The sequence below is a fragment of the Pagrus pagrus genome (genome assembly GCF_965226575.1).
Source record: "Pagrus pagrus genome assembly, chromosome: 24".
NCBI classification, from domain to species: Eukaryota; Metazoa; Chordata; class Actinopteri; order Spariformes; family Sparidae; genus Pagrus; species Pagrus pagrus.
In genome coordinates this window covers 6,134,617-6,154,478 of record NC_140206.1, presented here as the reverse complement: position 1 = coordinate 6,154,478, position 19,862 = coordinate 6,134,617, and the positions used below count along the sequence as shown (strand labels likewise).

The 19,862-nt window shown below is 42.2% G+C and overlaps 1 protein-coding gene across 4 annotated transcripts in view; it reads right to left on the bottom strand.

Moving 5' to 3' along the window:
- tns1a (tensin 1a) overlaps nucleotides 1-19,862 on the bottom strand; it is a 99,086-nt gene that overhangs the window by 24,016 nt on the left and 55,208 nt on the right. For 2 of the 4 annotated variants that reach the window (XM_084347587.1, XM_084347589.1), the window contains exons 6-16: nucleotides 17,279-17,328; nucleotides 15,803-15,974; nucleotides 15,664-15,714; nucleotides 15,424-15,546; nucleotides 14,253-14,317; nucleotides 13,723-13,806; nucleotides 9,822-10,082; nucleotides 9,629-9,704; nucleotides 9,387-9,516; nucleotides 8,629-8,694; nucleotides 8,309-8,434 (exon numbers count right to left, since the gene is read on the bottom strand). In XM_084347587.1, coding sequence (XP_084203713.1) covers nucleotides 8,309-8,434; nucleotides 8,629-8,694; nucleotides 9,387-9,516; nucleotides 9,629-9,704; nucleotides 9,822-10,082; nucleotides 13,723-13,806; nucleotides 14,253-14,317; nucleotides 15,424-15,546; nucleotides 15,664-15,714; nucleotides 15,803-15,974; nucleotides 17,279-17,328 — 1,204 coding nt within the window. Of the gene's footprint in view, nucleotides 1-8,308; nucleotides 8,435-8,628; nucleotides 8,695-9,371; nucleotides 9,517-9,628; nucleotides 9,705-9,821; nucleotides 10,083-13,722; nucleotides 13,807-14,252; nucleotides 14,318-15,423; nucleotides 15,547-15,663; nucleotides 15,715-15,802; nucleotides 15,975-17,278; nucleotides 17,329-19,862 lie in introns of all 4 variants that reach the window. The other 2 variants (XM_084347588.1, XM_084347590.1) reach the window with 2 other exon arrangements.

Sequence of the window (19,862 nt, the reverse complement as noted above, 5' to 3'; positions counted from 1 at the left end):
TCCTCTTGTGGGCTGCTAGTTTCCAAGGGTGGTGGAAATTTCAAGTCGGGCTTGACACTCTTATAGAGGACACGATGACCTTATAAAATATTAAAAGGGCCAGCCACATTTTTACAAAATGCAGACACATATAAATATAGAAACACAACTAACGTTTACACATAATTCAACGGTGATCCTATGGTGTGTGACTTGGGAACGATCGTTTTATTGGATACGGTGTATGATTTCATGTAAATGTATAAATGCATATTCGCACACACATGCATACATGACATCTACAGTAAGGGCTATTTAGAGTGGGTGGGTTGACCCATGCCAGAAAGGTCTCTTGGTTAGTTGGAAGAAGGTCCATGGGTTAGGGGGAAACTGGGTGGGCAAGAGAGCAGTAAAACTGGGAGGTTGGGAAAGTGAGGCACCCTGCTTTTAAAGAGGGTGAAGAAGGCAAGAATGAAAAGAACCATTTGTTCTCTACGGCTCGTTAAAGACAAACCAAAACAATGCTAAACTTAAACTTGAAGGAACGGGATGAGAATGGTGCACTCCCTCTGAGATAGAGAGAATGATGCAGATAAATCAAGACTTAAGATAAATTTAAGATCATTCTTGGAACAAGCAGTGTAAAGAAGATAAATTAACAAGAAAGTGGAAGATTTATTGGATTTTAATGACTTCTAAGGATGTTTTTATTATGCTGTAGTTAAACTAAAACGTTTGTTTCTGGCAAGACTTCTTGACTCTTTAACAAAGTCTTGATTGACCAATAAATACTTGTTTGGACTTTTGACATCATGTCTAATTAACTCACTCACTCAGCTTTCTTATTTTTAAATTATCTCAAGGATAAAGGTTTAACCATCAGTAATATTAACAGGTTCAGATGGATATGTTTTCCAGTGTGACCCAAAGTATCTTGTTGTCGCTTTGTGTTTTTCTGCTGCAAACTGCCCTTTCATCACGTGGATCAACATTTTTGAGCCAGTTGGAGACTCTTAGATGTACAATTATACACACTGACATGCAGTGGCAGGCATGGCGCTGTCAGTGAGCCATCGGGTATCTCGCAGCAGGATGTGACATTCACCTTCACAGCTTTCAGATCACTGTTACGCCGGCCAGTCTGCGTGCCAGCAGTGGGTGACTGGGTTTGACTGACAACTGACTGACTAGTCTTAAAGACCAGTGAGAGACGTGGAGACACTGCAAAAATATCCTCGTTAAGCCGCTCATTTCAGCACTTGGTCTTAAAAGCTTCCTTTTCCTGAAACTGTTATTTTCTTCTCTTGTTTCCAGCGCAACTGAATTCCTTTTTGTTTGTATTTTGAGTGAAGAGTGAACAAACTGATTTTAGGGCAACACTCTCCTGAAAAACCAAAGACCTATTTCACGTCATACAAAGAAAAACGTATAGGCTGCAAACGGGCGACTCAGGTTGGACACTTTTTGCAGTAGAGCATGAAAGAGAGACATCCTCATAAGGGATGATGTGACAGTCCATCAGTGAAAAAGGTGTCATGGTTGGTGTATCAGTGACTGGCACAAGGAAAACTGTCGCGGTTTTATATTTGCCGTGTCTGCCTCTGAGTCCATCCATCACCCAGTGTCCAGCTGTCACCGTTTGAGGTAACGTGACGTGACTGTATCAGTGTCTGTCCCCAAGATTGCTTTCAGGATGATGTCATCCATCCGCCTGTCTGTCATCTGAGCGACTGTCATAAAAAGCGATCTGTCTGACTGTCTCCATGTCTGACTGACATCCAGCTACACTCCGCGTCTGATTCATGTCGGCTCCTTTCTCTCTGTCATATCAGATCTTCAGCTGGGTCGCGTTTGTAATAGATTTTTGGTCCGTAAAACCAAAGTGAAGTTACAATTTTTGTCGGCCCTGAATCATTGGCAGGAGACAGAAAACGGCTAATATAATATGATATATAGTGATAACATTTTTCAATTTGAAGTCACTTTAAAAGGTTAAAGGCACCCTTTGGAGTTATTGACCACTAGTAGTGCTAAAGAGCAGTGTTTTGATAAGCAAGTTCCACAGTTGGATGGTGGTAACGTGCAAAGAAATGTAGCAATGTGCCAACAAAGGCGAGGGGGAGGAAGGCTGCAAGCTAGCAACATGCACGTAACTCGTGAATATATTATTTAGGACTGGATAGGGCAATGCCACTCAGTCTTGTTTCAAATTTTGCCCATTGGCCACTCATGTTATTACAGTGAAAAATTCCCCTGCAACCAGTCAGCGATTTGAGAGGGTATGATCAAAATTGATCCCACCTTTCGACCGGGCATCCTTCGCCATTCCCCTAAACTCACTTATAGGTGGACCTGGACCTGGACCCAGATGTGGTCCTATTCAAATGATTTCATTTTGACAGCAGGTAGCCTTTTTGGCGCTGGCTGCCCAGGAAACTCACTAGCGGGGTCAGCGGGCAGAACCCTACTGCACATACTTATTGGGCCACATAACTAGGAAGTAAATCCAGAAGCTAGAAACCTTTTTGCCGTACGAGCCAGGCGACTAACCATCTTTGAGTCTGGGATCCAGTTCTAAATAATACATCTCTAATGTTAACATTGCAAGGTTTTAAAAAAAATGGCTTTGCAGTTGTTTCATGAGGAGGGAAATACATTGAAAAGGCACCTTTATCAGATATAGATATATTAGATAAGGTGTTGTCTTCTTCATCAGTCACAATCTGTAGAATCTGATATTAAATCTGCCTCAAACAAATGCATGATTATGGATTAACGCTTAGTTTCAACTGTCCACATTTTCTTAAACATAATTCGTCAAGTACATGGTTAAACAAGCCGTATAATGGAACCAAACGTTTGCTTCAGCCTGAAAATATTAGTTTGATATCAGCTCAAAACCTCAGGGGTCAAGTTGGCATCTTTGCATATGAACAAGAACAAAATTACACCACCAGTGTGTCATAAAATTGCTTCGGCAGGATCACGTCAGGCTAACTCTCTGGCCTGAATGTCTGCCTCTGTCTCCACGTCTGGCTGTCTCCCGGCTGGCAGCTTGGTTTTCTGTGCATCTGTCCGTCCATATGTCTTTCACTCAAGAGGATTAGTAGCTGTCATAAAAGTTTGTCTGCCTGCTTTCTACCTAGATGTCGGTCTGTCATCTCCGTCTCTTTGAGAGCTTTGGGGTGCCACGTTTAACTCTTAGAGACGGCAACCTTTTACCTACTGTAAGTGCTGTGCTTCAATGTTAGTGCACAAGAGTTACAGTATCAATCAAAAGCATTTGGATTTTTAAAGCTGTATTAATGACAAACTATATGACAAACTTCAAATACAAAATCAACAAAACAGTCACTTAAACTTATTTTGTCTCGTATTTTTTCAGAAGGGATTTGACAGATACTTTCAGAAAAGTACAAATGAGGTCGAGTTAACCGAAATCAATAACGCGCTCATAGAAAAAGACAAAGGCAGAGCAGCCAACAGACCTTAAGAGACAGAGATAAATCCATATGTAGACATCTAGACAGACAGTAGGAGAAAGGAGGCATTAAGAGATGAGGACTGGCTCAGCGGGGTTTTCACGGCTGGGATTTGAACCTGCTGCTACAGCTCACTGTGCTGTCAGCACGAGGTCTAACTAGAAGCATTATGTGCTTGTGCAAGACACACACAAAGTGCTCTGGAAATACCTGATCACTCGCCATTTCTGCAGACTTCAGACAAATGTAACTTTTACTGAAAGCTTCCCTTTTTCCTGAAGCTATGAAGTTATTTTTTCAAAGATGAGTGCTGGACACTGAGGGCTTGATTTGGAAATAAATCAACTGATGATGTAATTGAACTGCTCTAATCTTATTTGAAGAGTAAATATTTTGTCAGACATCAACTTAAAGGTCCAATTTGATAGAAAATGGATTTTTGAGTCACATTCCCAATGGCGCTTTGGGTTTCCAAACTGGTCAAAGACTGACGCTTTGGGTTTCCAAACTGGTCAAAGACTGGCGCTTTGGGTTTCCAAACTGGTCAAAGACTGACGCTTTGGGTTTCCAAACTGGTCAAAGACTGGCGCTTTGGGTTTCGAACTCGTCAAATATGGATTCTTTGGGTTTATTGACGCTTTGGGATGGTGGTCAACCTGATGTACAATCCCAAAGCATCCTCAAAAATCAACTTTCTTGCAAATTGGACCTTCAAGATACTTCTTTTTCGGTCGTTTCTACCAGAAGGTGCCTTTTATTTCAATGATATCTCATATTGTCGCGTTCCCTTCTGTTGTCTTGCAGCAACCACGGAGAAACATACACAAATACGTAAAATATATACAGATCAATACACCAACAACCCAAAGGTTTCAGCTTTTCAAATACTGTCTCCAGGAAACCTTCCAACATGTACTCTGTCCCAGTCCAAGCTCTCCGGAGCTCACACGAAGTTACCAACCAAAGCTCCCTAATAGTTTTGGTGTACCCAAATTGCAGCCCGCTCATAAAATGTTCCGCACACAAATTGCTCGCTCCATGACTCATTTTATGCCATATAGGTGCCAAACACACAAGATGCAACAGTGTTGACATGGAAACGCAATAAACAGACAAACAGACTCTTGTGTGTGGGACCCGATGAACAAAAAGTCTTGTCGTTTCGTACGGACGAAAGACGTTTCAGAGGGCAAAACCTGCATAACATTGCCAAGAAACCATTTAACTGCTGCAAAAATAAAACATATTTCATATATTTTTCACATGATTTAATAAAACTTGAATTTACTGCATGTTAAAGGCGGCCACACATGGATTTGAAATCAACATGTTTTTAATTTGTAAGGAAAGTGACCATTAGTAATCTGAAGGACTCACCAACCAGTGCTGTTTATCTGCTCTCCGTCTCCGTTCGATTTTACTTCATTCCTTAATCTCTCCGTCCGTTTCCTTTCCCCTTCGTTCAAACTTCACCAATACACGAAAAAAACCCTTCACACTTTGGCAGAAGTCTGGTCGTCTCTCCTCCTCTCTGCCTCTCTGCGCCTGTCTCTCTATCTCTGTCTCTCCGTCTGCCTCTATCCAGCTATTCCAGACATGTTTCAGGGCTCAGCCCCAGCCAAATATGGGAGGTGGGCGGTAAACAAGGAAGACTGGGCCCGCTGCCCTACTGTACACCACACACACTGCAACACACACACTTATTCTCCTGTGGCAAAACACTACGTTTAGTGGTTATTCTCAAGGGAACATTATATTCCTTGAACACGCACTTCATTCAAGATAGCAGCTCATAGCTTTATAATGAAATATACTTAACAGTATTTGAGTTTAAGTGGTTACTTCAGTACTTTTTATGACTTTTTTTCAAGTTGGAAACATTATAAAACGTCCACTTGATATGCTGAAGATGCTGCATGAAGCAGTTCTGAACACAAGCATTCAGTTTTAGTGTTTTCAATCATTATACTTTGGGTTAAGGACCATAAACAATTGAGATCTTTTCTTTCTCGCACCAAGTTATACTGTTAGTGTCGCTGTTCTTTCAAAATAAGACAAAATATCTACTGCCCCTTAATCCTTGGCATCTCACCAAATGTTTAGTTTCTTGCTTTAAATGAACAAAATAGTTAGAAGTGATATTTACAATCGTCCACTGTGAGTTTATAGAAAGAACAATGCCTTTTTTGTCATGATGTACCATAAAACGATCTCATTTTGTGCCATAAATTGGATATTGTGTTGATTCCAGTGTTTAAAATGAGAATATGAAAATAATCTGTCATTTTTTTAAAAAGCAGGTTTGCAGTTGCTCCTCGGCTGCTCGCTGGCCCGAACGGTGGCCTTCTGACTGCTCTGACCTCCGGGGTCGACAGCTGCCGCCACACAGCGGGGCTATTAGTGGAGCAAAGGCGAGCCGACAAACACAAGGTGCGCTTCACACACACTCACGCACACTTAAACATACCACATAAAAAACTGCAAAAGACCTGAACAAATAATAAGTAAGTTTACAGGCATAAACAGACGCCCATATAGTGCAAAAATACCGTATAACAGCTGGACCAACACCTTCAAACTCACACCTCAGTGACTGCTTAAGTGCAACACTCGTCCCAAATACCTCCTGTTAAAGAAAGCTAAGGACGCCTCTCCTCGCGTTCCCCGTGAGTATGAAATGCACACAACTCTAAGCCGCCTAATCCCGCCGACCCTTTTAAGACACCCATCTTTCGCTGAGTCCTCTCGACGGGATTTCCAAGGTCGCTGGACTCTGTTAAAAATGGCGTCAGGATGAGTTGCCCCGAGCCCCAGAGGATGAATCATTTGTTTAACACCCGGACGAATAAACAAGTCCGGATTCCCCAAATGATACCTGATGATGAGTGATTAGCGTCCGCTGTACGGCGGCGGGTAAAAATAGGGCGTTCTGTCACGGAGGCTTATCAGCGTCATTCATGTGGCATCACCCAAATGTGTATTTGACACCTGATTAACATTCTCTCACTGCCTATTAATAATCTTTAATACATATCTTTTTTCCCAGTGGTAGTTTATTACTTTTTACGACAACAAAACAAGTCTTTTTTGTCGGAATAAAACTACCGCTGATGGTTATTTTGTTGAATCTCTCTTTGGCGTTGTCATCGGATCTCATCAGATCTTCTAATACAAGTGTAATCTGCTTTATTCGTCATCTGTTCCCTCCTCATAAAAACAGATACTGTATTCCTGCACCGGCTTCCTCTGAAAGCTCAGATTCTCACGTCCAAGTGCAAGAGCGACGGCCGCAATTAGAGAAATGAGCAAACTGGCCGAGAGCTTTTTCTTTCTGCTGAGTGCTGAGAACGCCGCCGCCACCCATTCAATTAGGATCAAACTTGCAATCCTGGCGATTCCCACTGACCTTCTTGCAACACAGCAATTACCGCAACGGTTCTCGGGGGATGTTCATAAAAATGAAATGGGTCTTTGCAAAGCCGTAAAAAAAGAGAAGAAAAAAAAATCCCATATATAAAAGTGGACGCAGCAGCGCTGCGATGGCTGCCAAGTCCTGACTCAACGGAGGGTGAGTGCGTCCTCCTGTTTTCTCAGATTAACAGCAGTAATAGCGCATCTCATCATCGCCGAAAGAGGTAACAGTCTTAAAAAGTCTGAGACAGGATATTTTATGATGTCATCGATGCTTATGTCACAAATGATCCTGTAATGATTATGTTCTGCTGTTCAGTGATCCCATTTACTCGTTCAGACTGAATATATATTCATTTACAAACTATGATGATAATAATTTGCACAAATCACAAAAATGCAACTTGACTTTGTAATGTGTCTGCCTCCTCTGCAACTGATTTCTTACTGCATAACTGCTTAAAATCAGTGACAAATGGTAGAAACAGTCCAGAGGGCAGGTTTAAAGACTTCTGGACAGTTTCCAGCCGTGTTAGTGGCAACAGAACCAGACAGTTTTGACGAGACGTCCCGGCAATCTCCAGCTGTGTTTGTGGCAACAGCACTGGGTGTTTTTCACAAGATGTCGGGACATTTTCCAGATATTTTTGATGAGACGTCAGGAAGATTTCCAGCTGTGTTAGTAGCAACAAAACTGGACATTCTTGACATTTTTGACAATTTCCAGCTGTGTTGGTGGCAACAACACTGGATGTTTTTCACAAGAATTCAGGATATTTTCCAGCCATAGAAAAACGCTCCTAGATATTTTTGACGGGCCACTGGGACAATTTCCAACTGAGTTAGCAGCAACAAAACCCTTAATGGCTGCTGCAATGAACTAGACATTTCATATTTTGGGTATTCAGCATTCATTCCTTGCACTGATATGTCTGAGGATAACTGAATAGGTAGGAGACATGATACAGGGTGCCCGGATTTCAAATTCCTGAACTCCTGGTACAGAAGCAGGATCTAGGAGGGGATGGAGGTGGGTTTGTGGGACTTGCCGGTTGGTGGCTTCTCAGGTTACAACCCCCCAGCCAGTAGCAGGGCGACTGACGCCCCCCTATTTCTGCAGCGGCTATTTAAAGGACTAATTGACAGGCCTCGGGAGGGAGGAGGGTTCGGGGGCATGCATGGGCAGCTCAGAGATGTTGAGTTGAGAGGTGAGTGACGAGTAGAAAGACTCAGATGTATCTCGTCTTCGATAGAGCGCAGAGATCTCGACTTGTGGTGGCGACGGAAGAATTTCATTTATGTCCGCTGAATGTTAAGATTTTTTTCAGAAACTTCTAAAATTGGACAGCATGCGAGTCTGACGGTCTCTATTAGTAACTGTGGATGAGTGGAGACAACCCATCCATCACACTGTGTGCACGTGGGTGTGGACATACCGTGCTCGCCGTCCACAGCGTCCTCACCGCGCTGGCTGAAGCTCTCGTACGAGTCCCAGCGGATCAGGTGGTCCTGGGTGTTGTAGTCCACAGAAACGCTCGGCCCGTTCTCCAGGTGGCCCAGGCCTGAGGAACACATGGCATGATGGGTAATGGAGTCCTCCCACTGAGTGTATTAGCTGTCATATCAGCAGTGTCAGAAAAATGTCATTGCTACTGTTTTGAATACATCAGATCTGATACTTAATATATCTATTTTCAATATTATACATATTCTACATACACTATATAGACACATTTACTATATATATATAGTTTACCTTTGATTTTTTCTGGCCCGTATGAGAAAACAAACTCCACCTTCCCGTACTCTGGGAACCTCTCATCTGTAGAGACACATGGCGTAAAGACTGATGTCAGAAAATGGACACGAATGAACACAGACACAATATGTAATATATGTTTTAACCTGCATCAAGCATTACAGTGACAATCACAGATCAGACTTTGATTTCAGTTCAACAAGCTTCCAAAAAATACATTTTAGCATGTATTTGTATTCATTTTGAGTAATATAAACAGGTGTAAGAAACACAATATACAATCTTTGTCAACTTCTCCGAGCGTTTGTTAATTAAAAGCAATAATCAATACTCGTGACTTATTGACAGCTGATATGTTCAAGTTCTTCTCCCCTCCTTTAATGGCTCAACATTTGTTTGTTGTCTTAGTATTAAAATCCGCAAACAAAAAAAGTAATTTAATAACTTGAATCACTCTGAGCTGAACAACCAGAGGGGTGATTTTAACTCCATGTAGTTCACTACTCCTTAACACTGAATGTAAGTGATTGCTGAGTTTGCCTTCACCACCAGAGGACCCTGTTTACTATAAAAATATGAAGAGCAGGAACAGAGAGAACTTTTCCATACTGGAAACCAGTGAAAACCAGTTTAAAACTACTGCAGTGACAACCTTTAGAGAAAGAACTGTACTTGTCTGGGGATTAAATCAAGTTTTTCATTCTTATGAACACACAATGATAAAAGGCACCAACACCCACCCGGAGGATTGTTACCTTTGAAGGTCTCATCCAGCTCGTTCTTCCCAAAGACCACCCCGAGGTCGTGGATGGCGCAGGTGTGGAACTGCACCCTGAACACCACATCTCTGGTCGGGTTTCTGAAGCGCTTGTGGTAGCACTTCAACTGTGGAAAGAAAAGGGAGAGAAGGGTTGTCAAAGATCAATACAATCGATTGAGTCTGGCAATATCGCTCTACATGTGAGAGAAATATCTACTTGATATTTTAAAATCTTACCAAGATGTCTCCCTTCAGAAGCAGGCCGGGCTCGATGGTGATGCAGATACTGGTGTTGCTGTCTCCTTGAACATTGCTGTAGGAATAAAAACAATGATGTCTTGTTAAAATTCAATAACTTGATTCAGTATAGTGTCATCTTTGCCTTGGATTCACACAAACCACACTGAAACTGGAATAAAAATGTCCATACTATATTCCTGACGTATAGACTGGTTGCATTGCCTGGTAGATCTTCAGGAAAGGACGGCAGCCTGTGACGGGAAAGCAACAAAGGGAAATAAAATATTCTGCAGAAAGATAATGTTCTGACTGTTCATTTGGCTGAAGAAGATACTCACCTCCTTTGGACTCAAAGTTGGGAATGCCGTGCATGATGACATGATGCAGGAACAGAGGCTTGTTGTTAATCTTTATGTGTCCGGAGAGAAGGCCGTTGAAGTATTGCACATACCTGCAGAGGAAAGTAAGTCTGTTCAGTCCGACACATCCTTTATAGAGCACTAGGGCTCCAAGAATCTTGCGATCTGAGAGCGTCAGTATTTGACGAGTTGGGAAAAAGACTCATATATCCACTTAGGAAGAAATAACAAGACAACACTGTTTTTCAAAGATTGAATAATCCGGTTTTGGGAATAAGGTGCCGACCATGAACCACAACAACTCCAACATCGGTCCAACAAACGACCTTTTTTGCATGTTATTCCCCGTCTTTCTTGCCCCACCTTTTTTTTGGGATCTGTATCCCGAACCTAACCCTAAAAAAACTACCAAGATGAGTAAAGGGAATAAAACAAATAAAAGTAAAGTTTTCCAAGACCCACATTGGTCATTAAAATCAGGACTTTATCCCATTGGCAGTATCACTTGTGCTGAGACTTTCAGTCACTTTGCCAAATAAATGATGAGACTTTTTAGCTCTTGGCATGACTTTGGTGCATTGAGACAAAGAGATGAATGCTCAGTGGTGCACAGGCACGCATGTTTGCCTTTTGGTAGTGATGAATATCGTGGTAATCCAGTCAGTGGTTGTTAGAAAAACCTTGCTCTAGAACAAACAAGTCATCAACAGGAAGTTTTGGTGTGATGGTGGCACTTGATTACAGGGTCTGGGATCACCATCGTCTAACAACTATGTCTTCTCAGGACGTTCTGACTAGATTACACACCAAATTCATGCTGACAAAAACCCTCATCCTGTGTGGTTCACTTTTACCTCCAACAGCTGCCAGAACTGAATCCCACTCCGACTATAAAACAACCTTTATCCGCGGAGGGAAATGTCAGACTGAATCGGTGTGTGCAGAGGCCAGTTGGGGGTCTGTTGAGTTAGTGTGGTCTGGTTGTTAATGATGATAATGATGATCGTACCAACCGTGACCTTGACCGTGGGGTCGCCACATGCAGACACCCCCCTCCTTTGCTGTGCTGTCAGTGGCCAGATGGTTTAGCCTCTTTCTAATTCAATTAGACTGAGCGGGGACGCCACGAGAGCAGCGCTGAGAGGAGGAAACGGCTTGTATTTACAGTGCGTCTGCGTGCGTGATATGAGATGTAATCATGTTCTGGCCTTTATCGAGAAATTAACTTGTATACGTTGTACTGCTTGTCCTTGGCTGTCTTCGTGTGCTTGTTTTTAATATTAGATCAATCATCAGCGATCCTGTCATTCTGTCTTCCAATGCTACGATTACGCAACCACAACCTCCATATCAACACCATGTCCTCAAGATTGTTCTGGTTGGTTCAGTTGAGAGTTTCCATCATCCTGCAGGTTTTACTCCATGATTGTCAGCGTCTGAGCTCTGGGACTCATGGCAGTAATTGCAAAAGCATCACTATCGTATCTAAATCTCTCCTTCCATCACCCATCTTGGCATCTTTTATTCAAATGTCAACTTTTTCACCTCATTACAAACTTTTATTTCAATTCTTTGATGGCAGTCAGTCAGACATGCATCCTTACAGAAACCTAGCTCGGCAACACATTTCAAAAAGTCACATTGTCAAGAAGTCATACCTAACGTTGACACTATTTAAACTTTTGTGAAGGACAAGTAACGATTCCTTATTTTGCCCAAGTTTCCGTTCACATTTTCTTGTGAGCAACTTTAAAATGAAGATAAAAACAAGTTGATGGAGTCTACAAACATCCTGTTTGTGCCGTCATTCAATTCAGCACATTTTCCACCTGAATCTGACCTGCTGAGGCACATAAGAGGCGGCCAATCCTCCCAGCAAGGGATCACTTTGTGTACTGTAGCTTTTGGGCTGACATTATCCATCCAACATGGCAATCATTTAATGGCGCTAAAATGCTACGAGTAACACCTTTAATCCAAACTTTTACAAGCTTTTACAGCACCGGCAGCAGATTGAGCTCATCTCCCACTCTTGATGTTAATGTCACACATTCCAGACCATAATACTGGCAGACTCCAGGGGCAGAGATAATTATATCCGAAGCAGGAAATAGCAGCGGGGCAGAGGGCAAGCCTATAGACCTGTTAGAGAATGGCTGGATGTCTAATTCACCAGTGGTGAAATGAAGTGGTGTTAAGTCCCCTGCTGTTTCCTGTGTTTCTTCGTTCGTTCCCTGCAACCTCTGTCCTGCTCATCCTTTCCGAGAAGCGCTCGGATCAGGATTCCTCTCCCGGCAGGTGAAAAAGAGAGACGGTGAGAGGGCAGGCCTTTAAGCAGTTGATTGTCTAATAACGCAGAGGGAGCTAATAATATTTTAGGAGGAGATTTATGACTTAAAGAAGGATGTGTCACTCCTCCTAGAGGGAGCTGCAATCCACATAAGAAATTGTTTAAATACCTTTCAACCACTCTTGATTGGTTTGACCCGTTCTGCTTTGGAATTTACACCGCTGTTTTGCTCTCTGTTCACGGAAAGGACATTATCTCACAACGCTCAATGCTAAAAGTGGGGAATAATTGGAGGAAAATATGCTCTGATACGCGAAGGAGACAGGAATGAACTGCCACCAAGCCTCCCGAGGGACACCAGTGGAATCTTTTTCAGACGGACGAGATAGATTACACTTTCCGTGCTGTGACGTTCACACACAATTATCCCAATTAAAGCTGAATAGCAGATAAACAGAAGAGAAAAAAAAGGGAAGGAATTTCCGATGTGAATTGTTTCGAAAACAAAGTTTGGTGTGGATCTTTGTCTTGTTAGTCGGTTCTTCAGTTGAATGTTTGCTAATCACCCGTGTTATTATAATTATAGCATAGAAACCCCTAAAAGCCATTCTCTGTATGTAAAGAGTTTTGTGGTTTCCTTTTTGCTCATCCTGAAAAACTGAAAACATCAGACCAAAACTGAATGGAATATATCTGAGACTAGGCTGCTTCGTCTGCTGTCACGTGCAGCAAAACATTGGCACGTCCAACGAGGTAGCTTATTCCCTCCAGTAACACGACTCCCGAGGCCAAGAAACACTTCTTGGTACATTATTTTGTGTGGATTAAGGTTATGGTTAAAAATACTAGCCAACAAATCCACTTTGTAGTATTTTCCCATCGGTTGGAGCTGGCCCTGAATGCATATCAGAATATTAAAGGCTAATGTTAGCATCTTTGTCCCGCTCTGTTGGATTTGGATACGTTTACGCCCCAGCATATCCAGCCAAAATTGTTAGTCGACATAGCTAACGTTAAAAATGTAAACAGTGAGCTAGTGCATGAAAAGATTACCCTTTTAATGCAGAAAAAAACAGTACTAGGACTTACTAGCTCCAAGAACAAAGCTGTTTGTGTGCTTTCATGTCTTTTACAATCGATTATCAAACGGGTTAGCCTAACTAGCTAGCGAGCTACAGCTGATGAATCCTGCTAGCAAGGGTTGAAATTTCCGCTAACAAATTCAACAGTTGCCAGCTTTCAAGAATGACTTAAGGTGGTACATTTTCCGCCTTTTCCTGCGAGAACGGAAAGCTCGACGGGCGTAGCAACGGTAGCTAACAGGAGACGAAGTTTAGCAAATTTCTTCTTCTGTTCTGGAGTAAAATTAAGAAACAGCGCTCACGCAAAAGTCAGACTCATCAAGCAGATGTCAGCAAACAGGAAGTGAGGTAATAACTGACCTTTTTTGTGATGGCTGACCCACAGGAAGTGCTTTGTCCTCGTAGAAGCGCCTCATGGCAAACCTGTCCAACGCCTGGTCAGCACTGCGTGACACAACATCAGACATATTAGTCACATACAAGCAATAACAGTATCGTGGAAGAGCTGCACTTTTCCCCCCAAGCTTGTGATTCAGAATTACCCCCTGGCCTTCATCGTGTACAGAGCAGCTTTAAATCCTCCTGGCTCCTTCCCACCTATTAACATCTGGTTGCATTGAAGAATGATGACATTTCTCGAGTGCTTCTTCTCGCAGAGCCAGAAAAATAAGCTTGCCAGGACGGAGTGTTTTGCCATAATAATCACATTGGTGTTTAATTTTCAAGGCTGCTCAAGTCCCAGACCTCGAGGCCTGACTGTGATTGATAGGTGCTCTTGTCCTTACAAAACCTTGTGAGGACGAGATGTAATGGACTAAATCACACGTTCACAGTGCTCACAGCCTAAATTATCTTTATTTAAACTCAGTATAGCACAAAATGTTTGATACCTTGCGGATATGTTGCTGTAGTGCATGTACGCAGCCACCACCACCCCTGTCCGTCCTCGGTTGCCCTGTGCCACAGACAAAACAAGCCTCAGTTACAGTTTTTCAAGATGTATAATTAAAAAGTTGTTTTGAAACAGGAATCATTTCAAAGGGATCAAAGACTTTGCATTAATCATCGAAAAAGAGCAGAACAAACAAATCCTCAGATGTGATGAACTGGTCAGTAAGCTACTTGAATTGAGTTTGAAAAGCTGGAAGCATAAATAACATAAAATAATATTTGATCCCTCTGCTTATTTAAAGTGACCGGTCAGACTCTAAAGAGAAACAAGTTAAGCAGGGAAAAATGTTTTTCATCTGTACAGCATTGGGCAAATACTGTGTAGTGATGTTTGTTTAAACAAGACAAGTTTATAACTGCAAGAAGTGATCAACGACAAGGATTCATGCTGAGTTTTAGAAGTCAGAAACCACATATTCATATGGTGTTGTAGGTTAAAAAATAAGGACATTTTTAAAAAGGAAAACCATTTATGAACAACACTACAGTGTCCGCTGGATGTTCTTGCAGCCTTTAGGTTAAAAAGACTACATGAAGCCACTGCTCCTGACTAAGAAATGGTCCGAAACCCCCTCTCATTTTTACACTTTGTTTTTTTTTGTACATATTCGATCTCAGAACCCATTGGCTGTCGTCTGACAGTGATTCAGCCTGGGGTCAACTGAAAGTGTTTACCCCAGCCCCAATCCCAATCCCAACCCCAACCCCAAATCCAACCCTCATCCCAACCCAAACCACAATCCAAACACCAACCCTAAACCGAACTCTAAACCCAAACCCAACCCAAACCAAACCAACCCTTACCCCACCCCAAACCCCAACCCTCACCCCGACACCAACCTCAACCTTCCTCCCAACCCCAACCTCAAACCACAACCATAACCCTGACTCCACCATCACCAAAATGATAGCCAATCAACTGACGTCCATTTATGTACCGTTAACCTACGTGCAACCAAAGCCCACTCAAACATAATTAGTCAAATCTAACGGACTACAAATGGAAACCACAACACTTTCAATGCCAAAGTCTTGTCTCTTGCCTACAGATTCCACATCCATATCCACATATCCACATAAAACGACTTCAACTCCCTTTCTCTGCTTTACCTTGTTGTGTAGAACCACTACGTTGCGCGGGTCACCATTCAGCCACGTGTCGATGGCTTTGCACATGCTGCAGATCTTGTCCAGCGCTGGTGCGTGGTGGTCCGGCCAGCCAAACTCCAGAACCTGAGGGAGATTATCGGGACCAAAAGAAGGAAAAGACCCGGTTAAAGGAGGGTTTGGTTTCAGTTTTCTTTTAAATGTGAGGTCACTTGATAGATGTATCTGCTGAGGTGTTTGTACCTTGTGGTTTAACTTTGATAGTTCAGCCCTCCGCTCGCTCAGGTTGAGCACCTGAAATCATGAAGTACTGTCAGCAAAGGACACACATGGTAATAAAAGTGTTACGCATGTCTTGGCTTCGTTTCAAGGTGTTTCTCACCAGATAGTTTTCGCCATGTTTGGACCGCAGCATCGTCGCCACCTCCTTGAGGTTGGCGATGTAGCTGCGTTCCTCGGCGGCTGCGGGGAAGCAGACAGAGATGATCCTCTCTGTGATGTAGACCAGGTCCACCTCATAGCTCTCCTCCATGGCCTGAACCACACTCTGACTCCTGGCGAGGCAGAAGGAGCGAAAGCTGTTAATCTGGTACAAATGCATCCCAGCAGATCAAACCGAGCATCGCTGTGTTTATTTCTCAGGCATACCATATGCCTGACACAAGGTCATTTTAAAGGAACATATTGTAGTATCACATGTTCACCAAATGTAGCTGTCTAGATGTTTTCTGATGTACAAACGATGAAAGTAATGCCCACTGGGACCACAGCGTGAAAAAGCGTGTCTTTTTCATGACAAGAGAGTCTTTAATCTCAAATAAATATTTGAATGATAAGAATCCACTGTTTTATATCACAATTGTACATTTTTTTTAACAGTTTCGAGTGTTGATTTATTTGTTAGACTAAGACTGTAGAATAATCCTATAAAATAACATAATTATGCTGTTATTTTAAAGATAGCAACCTTCGTTATGCAACAGAAATGTGTAATTCTACAAAAATGTGGTACAGGGACAAGCTGTAACTTTACAGTCAATCATTGCTGAATATTGTTTAATATTTTACTATAATTTTATGGGAACTGTTGGCCACTTTTGCTGCGAGACATTTCTTTTTTTATGTTTTACTTTCTGGTTTCTTTTCTTTTACAGTGCAGTGAAGTTTGAATTCGTCATTGTAGAGAATTTGACCTTTCTACCCTCTAAACTCCTTAATGTAAATGTAAATGTAAACGCAGCTCTCATCCCTTCCGTTAATTCGACATAAGAGTCACGATCACCGGGTTTGTTTGCTCCACGCTCCATTCAAATTTCCAGTGATTATCATCTGTACAAGATGTTATGAGTCTTTTTTTCTTTTTACACGTGTTGTGAGAACATTTCTAAACTCTCCGATTTCTCTCAGGGACTAACGACGGAGTTCATCGCAAACATCCACTTGATCAAATGTAAACTCCCGCAGCTCACTCTTATATTTCTTGGAGAGGAAAAGATTTACAATCCTTCACCGACTGTTGACATGACCTCTGCTGATATTATGCAATTCATTTCACTGGCCAAACAGTGATCGGGGCTTATTGGCCAGTGAGCATACAGTAAGACCCTGCATGAGGGACGGCCATGCTTGAAGAAAAACAGACAACAGAGAGGTGGAAGGATAATTTACATTCCTGGAAAAACAGTGAAATATCCAGCACAAACAATCATTTGTCAATGTTCGTGTTCATCACAATGCATTTTAGGGACTTCAGTTTTTGTCCTAGTTCCTTTTTGCAATCAGAGGTGCTTTTATGCATTTTTGGAGAAAACTCTTCTCAGATTATGTCGCAGTGATCAATGACAGCGCTGTGTCTTACCTCGACTGCTTTCGCAATATCTCCACACTCTTGCAGGACCTCGTCGATCCCTGGAGAGCAAACACACAATAGAGGGTGAGGAAGGGGAGGAGAGGGAAGGGAAGGGAGAAAAGGATTCATAAGCAAACTCCATCTGGTAATGATGATGATGTTATTGAATTACAATCTGACATGACCTATTAGGGAAAAAGTCAGATCACAGAAGCAAAAACTGAAACTGTTCTGGAGAGAGCGAAAGACAAAGAGGAGGAGGAACAGATAGAAGCAGTTAAGGAGGAGAATAAGGAGTAGCAGAAGAAGAGGATGAAGAGGGATAAGAGTGAGAATAAAAAGAAGAAGTATAAAAGATGTGAAAAAGAAGAGAAGAAGAAGAAGAAGACAAAGAAGAAGAAGAGGAATGGAAGAGAAGAAGAAAGGGAATGGCATACTTAGGGGTAAGGAAAACAAAAAGAGAAAAGAAAAGAAGAAGCATCAAGTAAAAAGAGAAGAAGAAGACTAAGAAAAGAAGGGGGAAGATGATGATGATGAAGAAAGAGTACGAAGAAGAAGAAGAAGAAGAAGAAGAAAGGGGAAGATGATGATGAAGATGAAGAAGAAGAAGAAGAAGAAGAAGAAGAAGAAAGGGGAAGATGATGATGAAGATGAAGATGAAGCAGAAGAAGAAGAAGAAGAAGAAGAAGAAGAAAGGGGACCATGATGATAAAGAAGAAGAAGAAGAAGAAGAAGAAGAAGAATAAAGGGGAAGATGATGATGAAGATGAAGAAGAAGAAGAAGAAGAAGAAAAGGAGACTATGATGATGATGAAGAAGAAGAAGAAGAAAAGGAGACTATGATGATGATGAAGAAGAAGAAGACGAAGAAGAAGAAGAAGAAGAAGAAAGAGGACTATGATGATGATGATGAAGAAGAAGACGAAGAAGAAGAAGACGAAGACGAAGAAGAAGAACAGGGATGACGAAGAAGAAGACGACGATGATGATGATGAAGAAGAAGATGACAAAGAAGAAGGCAGAAGAAGGGGGATGATGAAGAAGAAGAAGAAGTAGAAGAAGAAGAAGAAGAAGAAAGGGGATGAAAATAAAGCAGGAGGAGAGGATGTAAGAAAGAGAAGACAGAGGAGAAGAAGAAGAAAAAAGAAGGGAGAACAGAAGAAGAATGGTGGATGGGGACAAAGAGTGAGAGGGAAGCACAAGGGAAGGAAGGAAACAGAAGAGGAGGAGAAAGAAGACAAAATAGTGGAGGAAGAAGAAGAAAGGTGAGGAGAAGTGGAAGCAGGAGAAAAACAAATCACAATGTGCTCCAGGAGGAAAGCACCCTGACTCGGGTCTTGTCAGGACTTCAGCACACACTTTAATTATCCTGTCCTGTATCTGCTTATTTACAGGAGGAGGAGTGGAAGTAGTTTTACTGCGACGGGGCTGCAGAGGGAAAGAAAATGTTACTAAATATGCTGTACTGTCGAGGAAACGCTGCATAATAGATGCAGCGCTGGCTCTTCCTCGTACTGTTTGTCGGCCCAGGGGGGGAACTTGTCTCTGTGAGTCGGCTGCCATCAGATAGATGAAGCCATCCGAGAAGATGGACCGACAGCTGAGTTCATCTTCACAGACATCCTCCACTTTTTTTCCCACGTCAAACAGAGTGAGCGCTCCGTATTGCTGGTCAAGTGGTTTAAACAGAGATATAGGAAAAGAAGGGTCTCTAATCATGGCGCAAGGTTAAACACACACCCCGGAGCTCTCCATACTGCCGCACAGATGAAGCTAATCCCACCCCCAAGAGCCAAAATGGGAAGCATAATTCTCTGTGATTTGACAGGAACCAGATGCTAGGCGGACCGCGGACGCTGGTGCTTGCAAAACGAAACAGCCTGTTCGCATGGGGGCTTCGGGGGTGTTACGCCGCTACATTTCACATCCCGGGGAACAATCTGTTGTCTTGTAGCAACACGGGTGCGTGAACGCCTCGTGAAAGTCAATGCCGCATGGAAAGTGGAGTCCATTTAAAAAGGGGTTTTTTCACATGAGAAAGCCGAGCTCTCGCAGCTGAAGGCTGGCTCTTCACTGTCACAAAAAAACATGAAAATACCTAAATTAATAATGTATACATCTCCTGTGTAGCTACAGCTTGATATATCTTGTTCCTCTGAGCCATAGAGGTCACGTTGTTGTCCACAAAGTGAAGTCCAGAAGTACGCAGATCTTCTGTTTAACTAAAAGTATTAGAAATACCACTTTATTAAAGTAAAAGTCATTAATTTAAATAAGCTACTCATAATGTATATAATTTAATAAGAGTATATTTCTGTGTTCATCACTTTGATATTGAAGCTGGCAAAGGCCGTTTATCTACTTTATCTTCCCTCAAGGATCAATAAAGTTAAGAATAACAGAATAATGCTTACAATATGCTTCAAAGAAATAAAGTTATTTGCTGCACATTTAAAGGTATATTTCATGAAAGACAGAAAATCAAACCCATCTGCTGAGGAAGACTATGTGATATGATCAGAAGCTCAGGAGCAGCTGCCTTTCCAGCTCAGAATCACACATTTAAAGCACTAGATAACCAAAACAAAGAACG